Source organism: Rhinolophus ferrumequinum, chromosome 9 (assembly GCF_004115265.2).
Source record: "Rhinolophus ferrumequinum isolate MPI-CBG mRhiFer1 chromosome 9, mRhiFer1_v1.p, whole genome shotgun sequence".
NCBI classification, from domain to species: Eukaryota; Metazoa; Chordata; class Mammalia; order Chiroptera; family Rhinolophidae; genus Rhinolophus; species Rhinolophus ferrumequinum.
Window position 1 is genome coordinate 3,848,661 of NC_046292.1, and position 18,800 is coordinate 3,867,460.

An 18,800-nucleotide genomic window follows, 5' to 3' on the forward strand; every position below is an offset into this window, starting at 1 on the left:
GCCTTCCTGGCTCCTCGCCTCTCCTCCCCACCCCCACTCTGTTTATGGGGCTGCTTCTCGGGCTTTGGCTTCTCACATGCTAGAAAGGGGGCCTCGATGCCGGGAACCTGGAACGCTGGTCCCATCCCCATTGTGCAGTCACTGACTCCCTGACACTGGAAAACCACGATGACGAAACAACGCTGCTGAAACTGCTATCGATAAGTGAACGTAACGGCCTAGAGAAGCAGGGAACACAGCCATTTTCCTCTTCTGTCAGGAGGGGAAGCTCAGACCCAGCACAGCCCAGGGGAGGAGGGCTGGGCCAGCCAGGGTGGGTAAACCGCGGATGCCGGGGAGGACGACAGGGACCCCAAGGTCGAGGCGCGGCAACAGTGCCCAGGCATGCGTGTCTGTGCCACAGCCTGAGCCCCACATCTGATGGCAGAGTTGCCCGCTGCATGCAGGGCTCAGACCAGACACATCGTACGGGCACGCTAACTGCTACCCCCCACCCAGGCCCTTGCTCAGCTAAACTGTTCACTGTGCTGTAGCCGCACCTGCTGAGATCACCAGAAAGCTCCAGATGAGTAACAGTGCTCCTAGCCCCTGGGGGAGAAGCCTGGAGCCCCCTACAGAGCACTGAGCATAGCACTCTGTGTCAGCCACAGCTGAAGAGGGGTGTCGGGAGGAGGGTACAGACCCATCAGCGCCTTCCTCCAGAACCAGTGTGGACTCTCCCGTGCACGGGCGGGGTGGCCTGCGACAGGGAGGTGGGCAGCACAGGGACGAAGGGGCCTGCCTGCCTCAGCAGCAGCGGGTTATAAAAAGCAGCCAGTGCCAGTGGGAACCAGAGCCACACTCCCCTGCAGAGCCCAGTGGGAGGATGAAAAGGGGTTTCCATGGTTACCACGCCAAGGAAGAGAATATTTGGATCAAACTAGAGTCAAAGGTTCCCCCACTGAGCTTCCTCCGAAGCCTGGTTTGTGGGCGCCGGGGCTGGAGCAGGCCTCCTGGGGGACAGGGCAGCTCCACCCTGCAGGGCTGTGCAAAGAGGGCAGGGAGAGGCAGCAGAGGGGCCGGGCGCTGTGCCGTCCCAGCCACTCCCACCCCTCTGCCCGGGACAAGCTGGAGGGAAGGCAGGATGAGGCAGTGGTCGTACACTCAGGGCCAGAAGGCCAGCGCCTGAATGAATCCTGCTCTGGGGGCACGGTCTCGGGCTCGCCGCTTCACCAGTCTGTGCTCCATTTCCGTCTGCAGAACGAGGACGACAGGAGTACAGGGAGGTCATTTGTGGAGAGCGTTAGGACCAGCCTCTCGAGCAGAGTCAGCCCTCGGTGCACGTGAGACGGCTCCTGCCGTGTCACTGTTGTCATTACCACTGTTCCCCACCAAGCTGGCTCAGGGATCATGCACCCGTTACCTGTGAGGATATTTTCTGACATCACGTGGACCTGGACTTCCACGGAGTGCTTGGAGGTGTAGGTGATCTCTGCGCTGACATGGGCCACCTCGCCAATGCACATGGGTGACAGGAAGTCGGTGCGCTCCACCCGGGCCAGGGCAGCCACGCAGCGCTCCTGCAAAGACCAGACACGGGTCAGCCCGGCCCCGCGAGCCTCCACCCTGACATGCACCCCCAAAACTGCCTCCATGTTTTTCCACTGTGAAAGTAACGTAATTTATTGACACCACACAGTCCTAAATGCAAAACCTCAGGAAATGTAGAAATGCGCCATGGGAACCCCGCCCCCAAACTGTCGCTTAAGTGATTCTGAGGGGTGGGAATACCGGCGGCTTTTCCTTTTATCTAATTTTTCTACAAAAGGCGAACATTACTTACATAATGAAAGTGAAAAGAGACACACATACTCATTACGGAAAATAAGAAATACACTGAAGTAGACAGAGCAGAGAAAATCACTCCTCCCGTCCAAAGATAACCACCATTTCTATTTTGGGATCTTCCTTTCCGGGCTTTTTTCTCCAAGAATAGGGGTTCTACTGGTTCATTTGTTCCTTTGCCTTGATCCCTTTTTCGCAGCTTAGTCTTATATAGTTGTGCAAAAGCTAAATTGACACTTTCACAACCTGCTTTTTTTCACTCAACAGGAGGAAAATAATCTGCCGTGTTATGACAAGCTCTTAGCAATCACTGTTCTTTTATTTAAACGTTATTTATCCTTCAACCAGGCAATCCATCCTCATGACTCAAAAATTCAAGAGAAACAGAAGGGCCCCAGGTCTGCATCTCGTCACTTGTCCCAGTCACCCAGGACGCCCTCAGTAACGGATGGGCACAGCCAGGGAGCACATGTCACCGGGGTTTCCAGCTGCAGGGCCTGCACAGCCCACCGGGGAGCTCATCTGTGGGAACGTGAGCGACTTCCTTGCTCCTTTCGTGACATTTTTTATGACTGCCTTTCCCAATACTCCATCGCAAAACCACTTCAGTGTCCAAACAGAACGGGGTGTCCTTCTGCGGTTAGAGACCCGGGTCGAGCCCCACTGGTCCTCATTGCAAACAGCTCTGTGACAGGAATCCTTCTACTAAGTTTGCCTTCAGTACCGGGGTTGTTTCCTGGGTGGGAAAGACAAACACTTTGACGGATGTTCCCAGGGCACTTCTCAGCAGGACAGCAGTGTTTGACGTGACCTTGGCGCCTCCTGGCACCAGCCTCATTTTTCATCTGCCAACCAAATGACACCAAAGACACCTTGTGTTAGAGCCGAGACTGTGGTGGATCCTCATTACCAAACGGAGCACTTAGCCCTTTGATGACTTTCTGCCCGAAAGCAACTGTCTTTTTCAGGATGTTGGACTGCAGGGGTCTGAGGTGCTCCCTGGCTCCCCCTGGACCGGGCGGGGTGTGGGGAGCAGGAGACAGGGCTCTCGGCTGAGCCTGTCAGGCCCACTGACAGCTTGGGTGTTCGCTTTCTCAGTTAATCCTCCTCACAGCACCCCTTCCGCAGGGATTGGAGATATCACGCTTGTCGGCAACTGTCAGTTCGAGCCCTGCCATCAGCCACCCGCTGCCACCATGGCACCAATGCACAGCTCTCCCACCTGCACCTGGTACCTGTCAAACATACGAATTCCCTGGCCAAGCCCAAGCCCACAGAACCTGCCTCTGTGAGGAACATCAGAGGACCTCCACCTTTACCCCTCCCAGGTGATTCTCAGGCACACAGGGTCGGGGGCTCTGTGATAGTTTCTGTTCCTATAAACGTCCCACCGTCAGGTCTCAGCGAGGCAGGTGATTAGGGTGACTGGAAAAGGTTCTCGGGCCAAGCTGTGCATTCGTGCTCCTATGGGCTTGTCCCCCTCCCCCCAACACATACACAAGTCACCCACTGATGCTAAAACAACACGGGGAATACCAAGCTTCACCTTTAAGTAAATTTACGTGGCTACAGCACCACCCACTGGCAGAAAGCTGGAAAGGCAGCTCAGTGGAGCCGGGCAGGAATGAGACCAGCCTCTGGGCAGCTTCTGGGGATTATCCAAGCACCGCTTGTAGGACCAAAATGGAACTAAACCTGGTGTCTTTATTGGAGAGCGTTAAATCATGGTATGGACATGCCCACACACAGATACCATATATGTGTACATTAATATTTTAAACGGAAACAGCTTGTTTGTCTCTCCTCTGCATATCTGAGCCTTGGAAGGACCTGAGCTTTTTATGGCTCCAAAGGGATCCTTCATTTGCAGTATTTACATAGTCAGGCACTGTGCTCTTTGTAAAATACAGACAATAAATGGTAACAACGGCTGCGGCCAGGATTCAAGCGTGGAGAGGAGTGGAGCTTAGGTGAGGGAACGAATGGGTCCAGAGACAGCTCTTATTACCACTGTTCTTTGGGTGCACCGGCCCCACACCCACCCAGGCCACCCGTGGCTGATGCCAGCTTAGAGGATGCAGTGACCTTTGGAAAGCCATCTAACTCCCCTAAGCGGAAACACACGCAGCATGACTGCTATCACACTGAAAGCACATTAAACAGAAGCTCTCTATAGGGTGCCTATTCCAGACATATGCTTCCGGCAATCACAGAGACTGGAGGAAATGAGGGGGAGCCGTGCAGGTATCTGGGAAGAGCAGCCCAGGCAGAGGGAAGAGCCAGTGCAAAGGCCCTGGGGCAGGAGAGCTAATGCTGCCCAAGACAGTGCTGAGGAGGAAGACATAAGGACCGAGAGCTGGAGACGGACACGGGTGGGCGAGGTAGGGGCAGGACTGGTGTGGATTTAGGCTTTTACTCCCCGTGAGATGAGACCCACTCCCATGGTGATGTGCTCTGGCTTCATGGTTAAAGGGTCTCTCCGACTGCTGTTGGAAAACAGATGAGGGGAGCAGAGACAAGCAGGGAGACCTGTTAGGAGGCTGTTAGTAATTGGCTTGAACTGGGGGGCAGTGCAGCTGGTGAGTAAGGCTCGGATCTGGAAATATCCAGCAGGTGGAGCCAACAGGACTGGCCACCAGTGTCCAGGGTGTGAGAGTTAAGAACAGGGTCTAGAGAGGCTCCAAGTTTTGAGCCTGAGCAACAGGAGGCTGCAGAAGTTATTTAACCAGGGAGAAGGAGACTACAGGAGAAGCTGCCAGGGGGGCGGGCCTGGGCTATCTTTTTGGGCTCATCAAAGTCAAGGGATTGACTAAGCATCCAGGTGGTGTTGACTGGAGACAGAACCTCGGGGTTACATCATGGTGTTAAAGCCAGACCGCAAGAGACCACTACGGGAGTGTGGATGGGGGCGCCCCCTGCCCTGCCCAGAGCCCCAGCAAAGCCCCTCAGGCCAGCATCCAGCCACCTGGTGCTGGCTAGAGCTCACAGACCCCTCCTGAGCCTGGAACTTACATATTACCATCCCGCCAGCCCGGAGGCATCACCAAGCCAGCATGTCAAAATTGTCCCTTGCACCCCCAGGCTCACTCCAGAGAAGTGAGGAGAAGCCGGGGCTCAAAACACGGGTTCGAGGTCTGGATCCCCAGCCCAGACCAACAACCTGCCTCCCCATGTGGCTTCAGGCGAGCATTCAACGTCTCTGTACCTCAGTTTCCTCATCTGTGCAATGGGGATAGCAAAAATAACCTCTGCCTCTCAGGGGTGGCGTGAGGATTACATAAGTAGTAGCACTTACAGCCTCGTCTTCCACTGGTCTCCCAAACCCCTCCTCCTCCCTCAGTCCCCAGTCCGGGACTTTTCCCTCCCAATGTCCAGCCTCTCTTGCCAGGACCCTCACTGTCTCTCTCTGGGACGGTCTACCAGGCACTTGGCCCCCAGACCCCAGCCCCACCCCAGCTCCAGCCCCTGCCCCAGGGACTCAGGCCGATCCTCCCCATGGCCACCAGAGGGCGCGCTCTGAACGTGGCGAGGTTGGCCAGGAACTCCAGGATAAATCCAAACTCCTAGCAAAGCAGGGGGACTCCTCTGTATCACCAGTCCCACACGCCTTCTCTTAGCACAGCAGGTGGCTAGCTGAGGCCTCAGGTCCGGAGGCCATGGGCTTCCTGCTGGACCTAAGTTGGCAGCTGTGGTGTGTGGGAGACCGACCCCCTTCCCCTAGCACTCGAGGGCAGCTTCTCTTGTGCTGGCCGGCCTTCAAAGAAAATGTCAGGGCCCGTGGGGCTGGGGAAATGGCAGGAGGTGAAGGGCCGTGCCCTGCAGCTGCCCCGAAGCCCTAAAACCAGAAAGCCCTGCTGCCCTCGTCCCCAGCGGCGAGCAGAGACATCATCCTGGGTACCCGTGCAGGCTGGCTGGGCTTCACAGGCGACAGTGCTAGCGCTTGCCCATGGCCCCCCAGGGGTAGGGCAGGCAGGGGAGGGGTGGGGCCCAGGGCAGTCTGACGCCCATGATAAACTGCCACCCACGCAGGCATGGCTCTGTGAGGGCCCGACTCCAGGAAGATTCCAGAAACCAAGATTATTCCAGAAAGGAGGTGGAGGTACTAAAAGGCAGCTATAGGCTGGCTCTCAGCTTAGCCTCTGGTAGTCCCCACCCCTCCTCAGGGAGCCCAAAACCAAACACCATCCCAAGGGGTCGCGTGCAGGGCTAACTGGGTCACAGCTTCTGGAAGCCTCTAAAACCGAGGAGGTGGGGAGGGGAAGCCTCCTCCAGCCAATCTCGCTCCCTGAGCCAGCAGTGGTGAGGCGCTGTACCCCTGAGGGTCCCGGACACTGACCCCGTTCTGGCTGTTACAGTGCCGGGTGCTGATGATGGCGCCTGCTTCCTCGATCATCTTCAGGATGGTTCCTCCGTGGACATTGCCGGCCACGTTGGCGTCATCTGGCCGCATGATCCTAGGCAGAGGAGAGAGAAGCACCAGAATGAGCCTCTGGGAAGGACGTCACTCATGAAGAGTGACAAGCCGGGGAGAGGACAAGGTCCTCCAAAGGGACGCATGGCTCCCAGAGGAGGAGAAAGAATTTAACCATGTGTTTGGTCCGGGTGGGGTGCTGATGTGACGGGCCAGACAAGGGGCTGCGCGGTCCTGTTCCCATGGGAGAGGAGGGCACAGAGGATGACCTGACCTTCCCCTGGAGCCTGGGCCGGGAGCAGGTGACGGTGGGGACCTTCGGCAAAGGCAGCAAGGTGCTGGCATGGCTGTGGGCTCTCCAAGGTCAAGGAGAACTAAAACGCCACATCATTTCCCCAAAGAGAAGAACCATGCCCTTGTCGCAGGCAGCCAGCACTAGGGAAGCTCCAAGAAGTCTCTGGAACCCCAACAAGCCAGTGTGGTGCTCCTGCCGTGGGCAGCCCCGCAGGGCCTGGAACTTTCCCAGGCAACCACCTGGCTCGTGAAATCTGCCTACACAAACCTCAGGCCCAGAGAGAGGTAACGAGCAATGACAGGCTGTGGAGCCTGGCCAACAGCACCCAGGACAGCACCCGCCACGGAGCTCCACTGGACTCCGGGCCTGGCGTCTCCTACTGGCTCCGTTCAGCAGCTCGGGGGCCGTCAGGCTCAGGTTGGTCCTGGCACCCACTCTTACTAGCAGGGTGACCAGGGCAAGTTGCCCCAACTCGTTCCTCCACTTCCTTGTCTGTAACCCAGGTCTACCAGAAGCGCCAGTTTTTCCTCGGGAGGACGAGATCATACGGATCGCCAACTCAACGGCAGTGCCTGGCACGTGGCTGTTAAGTAAACATTCATCAGTAGCAATTTCCCTCTTTCCTAATAGAGCCAACCTACTCCAAGAAAAGGGCCAGGAGATTCTATTTTCTCGGAAAATGAACACCGACATCCAGGGTAACTCACAGCTGCCAGTATCTGTCGCCCATGCCCAAAGGTCGCTGTTCATCTTGGGGGAGATTTGGCTGCAAAAATCACAGCCCATTCAGGCCACCTGGCTTCTCGCCCTGCATCACTGGCTCAGGCACAGCAGTGGCCGGCGGAGCTTCTCAGAGCACAGGAAAGAAGCTTCACTTGGCTCCTCAAATGGTCATTTAAAAATACTTTTGAATCAACTCAAAATGGATTAAAGACTTGAACGTAAGCCCTGAAACCACAAAGCTCCTGGAAGAAAACTCAGGCAGTAAGCTCCCTGATGCTGGTCTCGGTGATGATTGGTTCGGATTTGACACCAAGAAGCGAAGGCAACGGAAGCAAAAATAAACCAATGGGACTCCAACACACTCAAAAGCTTCTGCACAGCAAAGGAAACCATCAGCAAAACGAAAAGACAACCTATAGAATGGGAGAAAATATTTGCAAATCATATGTTGGTAAGGGGTTAATACCCAAAATATATAAAGAACTGATAAAACTCAACAGCAAAACAAACAATCCCATTTAAAAACGGGCAGAGAAACTAAATAGACCTTTTTCCAAAGAAAACATACAAATGGCCAATAAGCACAAGGCTCCACATCACTAATCGTCAGGGAAAAGCAAATCAAAATCACAATGAGGTCTCTCCTCACTCCTGTCAGAATGGCTATCATCCATAAATCAACAAACAAGTGTTGGCGAGGCTGTGGAGAAAAGGGAACCCTTGTGTACTGCTGGTGGGATTGCAGATTGGTGCAGCCACTATGGAAAACAGTATAGAGGTTCCTCAAAAAATTGAAAATAGAACTACCATGATCCACAATGCCACTTCTGGGTATTTATCTGAAGGAAATGAAATCACTCTCTCAACGAGATATCTGCACCCCCATCTTCACTGCAGCATTATGTAGAATAGCCAAAATATGAAACAACTTAAGCATCCATCAATGGATGAATGGATAAAAATGTGGTACATATATACAATGGAATATTACTCGGCCATGAAAAACAAGGAAATCCTACCATTTGCAACAATATGGATGGACCTTGAAGGCATTACGCTAAGAGAGGTAAGACAGAAAGACAAATACTGCATTACCTCACGTATATGTGGAATCTAAAAACCCCCAAATCAAAGATACAGAGTGTAACAGATTGCTGGTTGCCAGAGGCGGGGCGGAATGGGTGAAGGGGGTCTTCAGACTTCCAGTTATAAAAGAAATGTGTCATGGGGATGTAACGTACAGCATGGCGACTACAGTTAACAATACTGAGTAGCTCTTAAAAGTTCTCATCACAAGAAAAAAAACTGTAACTGTGAGGTGATGGATGTTAACTACACCTTCTGTGATCATCAGCAACATACACATATATCAGATCGCGTCTGCACCTAACACTAACACCATGTTATATGTCAATTACATCTCGATAGGACCGAAAAATATTTAAATTTTAAAAATATTTTTGAATTTTAAAAATTTAAGCTTATACTATTATGCTGGGTTTGTTTGTTTTTTTAACTTTGAGTTAAGAGGTAGCCAAAGTAAATAACAAAACTACTATATCAACCTCTTATCCTTTGTATTTGTTTTCAACTTAGTAAGTAAAGAAGGCAGACGGTCCATCTCTGCATGCAGGCCAGTCCTCCTGGGGGCACAGCTGCCATGCAGAGGCTGTGGAGGCAGTGACAGGGCGGGGCTGGGCGGGGAGAGCAGAGCCCCTGGGTTCCAGAGAGGTGAGGAAACAGGTCCGGCCTTTCCTAGGAGCTCCAGAACCCGCCTCTGTGGGAGCCTGATTTCCCTCTGTGGGCCTCGTTTGTCTGTCTGTAAAGTGGGGCTGTACAGGCCAGATTGGCCCACGGCGTAGCTTGGGAGAGAAGTGCAGACAGAGGGTGCCAGGGAGAGGAGGACATGCTTATATCAGCTAAGTGGCAATGAGGAAGGGAAGATAAGGAAGCAGCCTCTGAGATAAGAGAATAGGGGGCAGTGCCTGAGACCTGAGACGGAGCCTGGAGCCCCCCTGCAACACCAGGGGTCCCCAGAGACCCCAAACCAACAAGAAACAAGTGCCTCCAGGACCCTGGCACTCGGTGCTTTCCCAGGGGGAATAAATGCCAGGAGCTCCAGACTGCTCGCTCTCCAGCTGCAGGCTCACTGGGATGCTGGCTGTCCCCCAGCCGACCTGGTCACCCTGGGTCCTGCACCAACAAGTGTCCTAACTCCCCAAGTCCGCCGACCACCCAGGCACCCGATGCAGGCACAAACCTTCCCCCAGGACCTGGTGCCGACCAAGCACTCCGCAGTTACCATGAAAGCAGAGGGGGCCAGAGCCCCACTCACTCACCCCTTCCCCTCGGCCCCAAATCAGATGCTTCCGCTGCAGCCTCAGGTTGATTCTTCCTTCATCCCACTGCCAAGCGATCCTCCGGCATCTGTCCGTCCCGACACTACCCCCCTTCCCCCCCCCCCTTTCCTCCTTTCCTCCTTCCTTTCCAACAGCTCAGGAACGGCTGGGCAGGGCTGTCCTCCAGGACCCCACAAACTGCCGGCCAGTCTCCCAGGTCCTCCTTCCTCAACTCACGTTCCCCTGAGCTCCCTCCCCGCAGCCCGCAGCCGGGTCACGTCCAGGAGGGCACGGGATGAGGGCAGCCAAAGCACGTGGCCCCTCATTCAAGCTTTTCTTTTCCCATTTTAAATAAAGACACGCATGTGAAGTGTTTTGCTTCCATATTTTCTATTAAAAAAGAAAACGCAGCAACGGAGCAAGCACGATGCCCAGCAACCCCGACCACAGGTCTCCTGGTCAGGGAGGCAGCGGGGCGCAGGGCCTGGGACCCCTGGGCATGCCTGCTGACAGGACTGTGGCCATGCAGGAATGAATCCAGGGTGCCAAAGCTTCTGCATTTTCAAGAGAACCTGGAGATCCAGAGCTTAATGTGAAATGTCCTGATACTGGAACGGCGGCGCCTTATTTACCTGTGGTTCAAGACCATGGGGACAGCTCGGGGGGGGGGGGTGGGGGGGACAGGTGGGGGGTCTGACCGGGTCCTGAGGGAGCTATTGGTGACCAGCAGTCTCTCTCCCACCTCTCTCCGTCCCTTCACCCAGACCACCCATACTTCTTCCCCCTCTTTGGACTCCAGAAACCAGGGAAAGATGAACGTCATCTTGGGGAGGGCTCCCTACACCCAGCCCCCTCCCACGCCGTCCTCACGTCAGTGAGGGGGCCAGTGGTGTTGCCCCCTTCCCATCCCAGGCCCACAACCTGGGCGTTCCAACTCATCCTCACCCTCCCAGCCACGCAGGGGCCGACAGCCCCTCCCCTTCCGTGCCAGTTGCTCACGCCCCAGACCACAGGATGAGCAGGCCAGAGCTGGGGCCCGAGGCTACCGGAAGTGGGCACCCCCTTCCCTGCACCCCCCTGGAGTAGGTACCAGTCTGATGACAAGAACTCTAACGAGGCCACCAACCCAGGTCAAGGAGTCAGTCCCAGAAGGGGCGGCCACCCCACTTGAACCCGAATACTTCCCAGAGGAAGTGACACCTGGGCTGAGTTCTGAAGGGTGAGCAGGGCTGGGGCAGGGGCCAGGGGCATTCCAGGGAGGGGGGCAACTCAGGAGAAGGCCCCAAAGCCAGGAGAGCACGGTGAGTCCAGAGACAGGAGGCAGAGTCCCCCAAAGCTGGCCAGGGGCGCGCGCCCATCCCAGGGCTGGCGACAGAGTGGACAGGGAAGCCCTGGGAGACAGTGAGGCAGGCAGTGTGCAGGGAGGCTGCTCCCGGGGTGGGTCGAGAGTGCCTGGACCTACCTCACGCTCACCCTACTGCCCTAAGAGTTACCGTCTGAAGCGGGAGTAGTTGTCACTCCTCTGCTCAGACCTTCCAGGGCCCCTCCTATCTGGAGAATAAAGACTCAAGTCCCTGGGGAGGCATGTGAAGTCCTCAGTGCTCTGCAACTTGCCTGCCTCATCTCCCACTGCCCGGGCGGGGTTCCGAGCTGCACCTGCCCAAACCAGGTCTGTAGGCCAGGACACCCGGCCTCCCACGGCCCTGCCTGTGCCCGTCTGTCCCAGCAACATCCGACCCCTCCTCTGTGAAGAAAGGGGGTCATCTACGAATGGGGGAGCTCAAGTGGATACAGTCTTACAGAGGGCAACGCCGCACTGTCCACCAAAACGCCCCACGCACAGACGCGCTGACGGCAACGCCATGTGCAGGACTTTATCCTACAGATGTTCCCACCCACGATTAAACCAAATGTGTTCAAAATCACTCGCTACAAAGCTGTTTATGATGCAGAAGACTGGCTACTTCCTAAACGTCCACCAATAAGGGCCTAATTAGACTAAGTTATATCGACACCTGTGACAATGCACAGCCTTGAGCACGAGGGAGGACTAGAGAAAAATGCCAAGCGCAGGACAATGGGGACCCGGTGACTACATCTGCAGGGCCAGTGCCGGCCATCTCTGGAGGGAGACATGCGGAAGTGGAAGCTTCTGCTGACCCTGGGAAAGGGAATCGTCACTGAGATGCCTCTGAGCCTTTTGAATTTAAAACCACGTCAACCTGTTTAAATAGATCAACCTGTTTAAATAGATCAACGGTCTTTAAAATTTCTTCAAAGCACAGCTCAAATGCACATCCTCAGCAAGGCCTTCTGGGATCTCACCTCATCAGAGCCACTGTCCCCTGGACTGGCCAGCACTCAGCCCCAGGCTGCCTGCGGCAGGGGCTCTGGGGTCCAGCATACCCTCTCTGCTGGACAGCACCGTGGGCAGCGGGGCGGGAGACGCAGGGGAGTGGAGTGGGAGGGGAAAGAGCAGGCCACGGCCAGCCTGAGGGCCAGAGGGCCTCGCGTCCCTGGTCCGTGTTCTGTGTGCCCCGTCTCACAGCTGCCACCCCGAGGGCCAGCCCTGTGCCCCCGTGCTCCCTGGGGCCCTCCTAAGGCCGAGCCAGTGTAGGCCCCATACTGAGACTTTGTACTAGATTGAACTGTGTCCCCCAAAGAGATATGTTAAAGCCCTAACCCCTGGAACCTTGACGGTGACCGTATTTGGAAATAGGGTCTTTGCAAACGTAATCAAGATGAGTCGTTTAGGGTGGGCTCCATTCCAGTATGACTGGTGTCCTGAGAAGAGGGAGATCTGGACACACAGGGGGAAGGACAGATTACAGCAGAGGCAGAGACTGGAGAGATGATCTATCAGCCAAGAACCACAGGAGCGGCCAGCAGCCCCCTGGAGCTGGAGGAGGCAGGAAGGCTCCTGCCCTGGAGCCTCCAGAGGGAGCACGGCCCTGCCGACACCTGGTTTGCGGGCTTGTGAGCTCCAGACTGTGACAGCTTACGTTTCTGTTGTTTTAAACCCAGTTTGTGGTCATTTGTTATGGTGCCCCCAAAACTTCATACAGACAGTGCCTCCTGCAGCCCCTGCCTCGGGGGACTTTGCTCCACCCCAGAAGGCAGCGTGAGTGGCATGAGCAAGCCCCCCACAGCCTGCTATGGTGGCTCCAACTGGACCCTGGCTCAGCTCCAGCTCCCCAAGCCCAGCCAACCCTTGCTGGGCCCCTGTGGGCTTTGGTGGCAGCTCCACAGGGTCTGACCCCTGCCTGCCTCTCCGCCACGCAGCGTGGGGCCAGCATCTCTGATTCTGACAGGAAAATGTCAGCGCTAAAATTAAACACTGAGTTCCATGGTAACTAGGGGTGTGGGCCTTGTTTGCTTTACCCGACAGTGCAAGCTAAACACCCAGCTGACGTAGACAGTGACAGCAGCAAGCACAGCCAGTTTTCCATGACAGGTAAGTCCTCTCAAGGTTTGTGCCTGTGCCCCCAAGCTGGGGCACTGCAGGGCAGCAGCTCTAAGAGGGTGCTGGAAGCTCCCTGGACCTGTCCCTTCTGAATTTGGCTCCAACCAGAAAGGCAACAGCAGACCCTCCCCACCAGCATCGCTGTGGAGCTGCAGGTGGCAGGCGAGGCTTCCTCGGAGCCCAGCACAGGGAGCAGTGCCTTGGCGGGAGTACCGAGGAGGTGGCACCTGAAGTGGGTTCTGAAGGGCCGGACAGGCAGGAAGAAGAGCTGGGGCTGCCATTGCTGGTGGGAAAGGAGCTGCGGGCTTACCCCTGGGCGGGGGCGTACCAGGAGGACCCCGTGGGGGGCAGGGCTCGTTCACACCAGGTAGCCTCGACCTCGGGGCCTGGAAGGCCAGGGTCAGGCACACATGAACACCCCACCTCTCTATGGGGAAGCCTGACAAAAAGCAGCACTGCTTATCTTCTCCAGTTTGCTGCCTAAGAAGGTTGTGGCAAAGTTCCTTCAACCCCGAAACCCCACCACATCCCCCAGAAGAGGTGGGGGTATGAGAGCTGGCTGGCCCAGGAAAAAGGCCCTGGGGCCCTCCAAGTCCCAGAGCTGGACAGGGGAATGCACGACAACCTCCACGTGCAGCCCAGTGACCAGCACCCACTGACCCCAAGAACCCAGGGCTCTGGGCTGAGGCAGGAAGCCCAGTAGTGCTCAGCTCAACCACAGAAAACCCACCTGCGTGACAAGGGCAAGACCAGAAAGACAAGCACGTGCCATCATCCTGGTGTCTCGGGTCAGGTGGGAGAGTGCCACGCCTAGCTGCCTAACTCTTCCCAGCACCCATGATCTGACCGTGCCAGGAGGCCAGGGATCACCCGGAGGCTAGACTTCCTGTCCTGGCTTTGGTTAACCACCTAATGCACAGGGTCAGCAAGAATTGGGCCAGGCAAGGGTGCCCCGGCCGCATGAAGCCAGCCAGCATGCTGGACAGGCCGCCTCCCCTCTCCTACCCCTTCACAGTGCCCCCACACAAGGGGTCCACGGCTGGAGGTCCCTGCTCTGCTGAGAAGCCATGCCAGCGGGGACACCCCAGGTGCAGAGAGACAAGGGGGGCAGCTGCAGCTGGCATCAGCGAGTCAACCATCCTCCCCACCAAAAACATCATCACCACTTCCTGGCATGCCTGGTCTAATGGGGAGCACCCTGGTTTCCTTGCCAATCTAAAGAGTCTATAAGAAGCCAGCTGTCATAAAAACCTCATTTTGTAACTAATTATAAGGAAGAAGTAAATCTCTGAGCCCTTCCGCTGCCATGCCATGAGATCAGGAAGTCACAAGGGCCACCTCTAAGAGGCCTCAGGAGACAGGCAGAGGGCAACGCCCACCCAACCCTTCTCCTGGTCTCAGCGAAGGCCTGGCCCCACACTGCAAGCCTTCCAGAGATTTCTCAGAGGCAAACGGGTGAAGGGTCACGGGCTAGAGTGCGACTCACAGGGAGCGGTCCCCTCAGACGCACAGCCCCTGCTTCCTGCTCAAAGGAACTGGCATCTGAAACTGTCCCCAAGGCCACCTCCCCGGGCTCTAAGGTCCCAGGGAAGAGGTTGGGCAGTGCCACCAGCTCCACCGGCCTCAGCTCTCCTCCAGCCGACACCCCCACCCCCACAACCACACACCTTACCTTCCTCCTCCCCTCTCAGGAGCACAAGCTGCCACGAGCACCCCTGGTCCCCTCCCAGACCTTCCTCTTCCAGGGAGGCCTGCACACTTCTCCCTCGCCCCCCGCCTCCCTTTCCACAAGTGTTAGGAAGAAAACAGTCCAACAATCAGGTGGGTCCAGTGCAGGAGAGAGGAGGCTGGACGTGTTATGACCGTGGTTGTGCCCCAACACCACCCCCCCTCAGGGCCCCCTCCCTGGGAAGCCTGCAGCCAGCAACGAAACTGAAAGTCCCCAGCTACTGCTCTGGGCACAGACTCCGTCCACTAGGAGTGGTTATGGATAAATGGATGAAATTAGTCTGGGGCCCACTCGACGGAGGCTGTCCTTCCAGAAAACGGTGTCCTGGCTTGGCTCCGGGGCACTGCTCCACCTGGCCTATGGGGCAGGGCTGGCAGGCATTGTTAAGAGGTAAAGTCAGGACAGGGCACTAATTAGGCTGAGCACACGCGGCCTGCCACGCTTGTTCAAACAGACCCTTTATCAAAGGTTAGCGCACTTCTGCTTTTTAACCGGCCCCCAGTCTGAGGAATTCCTTAAATACAGAGAAGTTATTGTTAAAAGTGTAAGTGGCATTGCCGCAAGTCTTCCCACATTTATGTAAAAAGAGAAAGAAAATTCCAGACTAACCAACACCACAGTCCTGGTTCCACCGAGAGGCTGGTCCCGCCCCAACCCAAACCCAAGCCCAGTCCTGGTCGGATTGGAAGGAAAGTGGCAAGGCTGCCCTGGGCTCTGCCAGCCCGGGGGGCGGGGGGTGCTTAGTGCCTAGAAGCCAGGAAAGGGAGGGGACTCTGAGGGGGTAACGGGACTGCCGACCACACCCAACATGTCTACCTGAAGGGGAGTCAGGGCTGAGTGCGGCTGAAAACCTTCCCAAAGCGCCTTCTAAACCCACGCAGCCCGACAGGTCCCTTAGCCCCTCGGCTGCCCCCCATGAGTAGAAAGGACCCATTTGCTGGCGGCCCCCTGGCTATTCCCATAGGGCAGGGCCAGCCGCCCTGCTCACCGCTGTGACCCCAGCACCTGGCTCCATGCCGGACACAGAGCAAAGCACCCTGAATACGAGTCAAGTTGGAGAGTGAGTTGGCAGAGGCCCCCACCCCGTCCTTGCCCACCCCCAGGTCAGCTGGGTGCTCAGGACCTTCGCGCACCTGGCCAGTGGCATGACTGGGACAGCGGACTGCCCCTTCCCCCTGCCCAAAGAAGCCTAGTCCAGCTCCCTTGCCCTGGACCAAGAGGCCAAAGGTGCTGCCTCCGTGGACCACACTGGACACGGACAAGCACAAGGGGCTCTGGTGAGCCCCCAACGGGCCACCTGCTGGGTGTGGTCAAGTCCACCTCTCACCTTCAGTGCAGAAAAGGCCCCCAAGGCCACAGGTCTACACACCTCGGCTCTTCCCACCCTGGCGTACCCGCCCAGGACCTCCCCCGACACCCCGGCCATGGCCCCGGCCATCCCAGACTCTTCTCCCAGCTTCCGACTCACTGCTTGGCCTTCTCCCTAGGACAGGCCTCCTCCGCTCGCTTCCTGAAGACTTTTAGGGACAAGCCTCGCCGAAGCATGAGCATGGTCTCTGCGGTGTCCGCTGGTCCCTGCCGAAGCCACAGCCAGATGGGACCAGACGGCGGTCTTGGCCCTGAAGCGGTGCCCTTTGTACTTGGCCCCTCCCTGCATCCGCACCTTCCTAAGCAACCCTGGCTTCTCGCTCCCCTTGGCACCCTTGGCACACCACCCACTCCAGCCCCACTGCCACTCCAAATACTGCATGTGTGTGCCCTGACCTTTTAAAATCCTTTAAAATCACGGGTAATTGGAGTTGAAAGAGATTTTTGGAAAAACTACCTGGTTCAAGCCCCAAGTTCCATCTGTGAGGAAAGCAGGAACAGAGAAATAAGGAAGCTCACATGGGTTAGATCGGATACCAAAGGGCAGCACACAGAGGGGGTGGCAGGAAGGAAGGCCAGCCAGAGGGACATGCACCCTCCCCAGCTCACTGTGAAGCTCTGCTGTCCTTGCTGTCAAAACACCAACCAGGTGATGCAATGAACTGGATTAAAATGACTCACATACGTGCAAGAGAGCCAAGCAGAGTTTGCCCCACCAGGTTCTAAGTTATAGAAAGACCGGCCTAAAATACAAGACCGGCCTCAAGACACAACAGACCTCACTGGAACAAAAGGCAGAACCCTCCACTGGATAAGAATTCTCTAAGTTAAGTCAACCAGCACCTGATACTGAGGGTAGTTAACATGCAGAAAAGGAAACAAATCCATGACGGAAAAAACACTATCTAGAGAAAAGCTTTCAAACAAATCACAGAAATGAAAACCAAAATAAGGCGTCATTAGAGGGAAGACACTTTTGAGATTTGGAACAATCCACAAACTGGAAAAGGTCAAGTGCTGGAGCATCTCCTCCCTGCGCCTGTCCCACACCTGCCCAAGAAGCAGGAGCACTACACCTGGGTTGTCCAAGTAAAAAGGCAGGAAGGGACACAGACAGGGGCCTCAAACTCAAAAGATCAATCAGCCTAACTGATCGGCGGGCACTCAGACGAGAGAACGTGAGGGGAACTCTGAGTACCTCTTCCTAGAGCGGGAAGCAAGTCACTCTGCTCCACACAAGGTCACCTCCCCGCCAGAGGAAGCTGGAAGGGGCCAAGACTTATATCCAGACCACATGAGAACGCCCACAGGTAAGAAAACAAATGACCCAATTTTTTTAAATGGGCAGAAGACCTGAACAGATACGTCCCCAAACGGGATACACGGGGGGCAGGCATGCACATGAAAAGACACTGAGCATCATTAGACATCAGGAAAATACAGATTAAACCCACAATGACTTGCCTCTACACACCACAGAATGACAAAGTTAAAAAGACTGACTGTACCAAGTGCTGGCGAGGACGAGGAGGAACTGGAAGCGTCCCCGCTGCTGCTGGAAACGCACAACACAGGACACTGTGGGAAAGAGTTCAGCAGCTCCCCAGTCAGAGCTACACCGACCGTGCCGTCCCACACGGCCCTCCTGTATGTACCAGGGAAAGCATATGTCCCCACAAAGACCTGTACAGCTGACCCTTGGACAACGCAGGGGTTGGGGCGCCGACCCACCGGCAGTCTTACATCCAACCATGCACAACTGAAGTCAGCCCTGGCATACGGGGCTTCCCGGGCGCGGACTGAAAACACTAGCAGACTGTCCACCGCGGTGTTCCTTGTAACAGCCTGAACTGGGAACAACTCAAATGCCAGCCACACACGAACGGACAAAGTGTGGAACACTACGCAGTAATAAAAAGGAACACACACAACAGCATGGATGAGTCTCGAAATGACCATGCTGAGTGAAAAAGAGGCTAGACAAAACGGAGCACATTCTGTGTTTCCATTTTTATAAAATTCTAGACAATGTAAACTAATCTATAGCAATAAGAAGAGGCTAGGTGGCTGCCTGGGGTGAGGAGACCAGACAGGGAATTATTATGGGACAGGAAGGGACCCAACGACAATGCGTGTTCATTACCTTGGTTTTGGTGATGGCTTCACAGGTGCACATATGTCACATGTATCAAATTGCTCCTTTAAATTTGAGCAGTTATATAAATCCTACCTCAACGAAGCTCCCACTGTTGCCTGTCGTGAATCCCACGTTGTTGGCGAATGCCTTGGGTCTCTACTCTAGTCCTGACTCTGGGAGACTTTACTGGAACTCAACCCATTTCTCCAAGAGGTGGCGGCAACTACAACAAAGTCCCCTCGGAGCTAAGCAGGTCCCTGGGCGGGGCGTAAGGTGCCCAAGCACCCCAGCCACCAGCATTGTGCCCGAGGCCCCCAGAAAAGGCGGGAGGAAAGCCGCCAGACTGTCCTGTGAGCTCCGGCTGTGCCCTAAGAGCCCCACCTGCCCTGCACAGCCAGGCATCACTGTGGCACTGAGCAAAGGACTGGCAGTGAAGCAGGGCCGACGAGCAGGTCCTGAGTACTTCTCCAGAGTAGCTGAGTTACAGGCCGGTGGTTCACATAGTCACGCC

The 18,800-nt window shown here is 55.8% G+C and overlaps 1 protein-coding gene across 4 annotated transcripts in view; it reads right to left on the bottom strand.

Moving 5' to 3' along the window:
- The window catches only part of ACOT7 (acyl-CoA thioesterase 7), a 94,092-nt gene that overhangs the window by 51,425 nt on the left and 23,867 nt on the right, over positions 1–18,800 (bottom strand). For 3 of the 4 annotated variants that reach the window (XM_033115238.1, XM_033115235.1, XM_033115236.1), the window contains exons 2-3: positions 6,161–6,278; positions 1,403–1,559 (exon numbers count right to left, since the gene is read on the bottom strand). In XM_033115238.1, the coding sequence (XP_032971129.1) occupies positions 1,403–1,559; positions 6,161–6,278 (275 nt within the window). Of the gene's footprint in view, positions 1–1,402; positions 1,560–6,160; positions 6,279–16,252; positions 16,351–18,800 lie in introns of those variants that run through there. The other variant, XM_033115237.1, reaches the window with a different exon arrangement.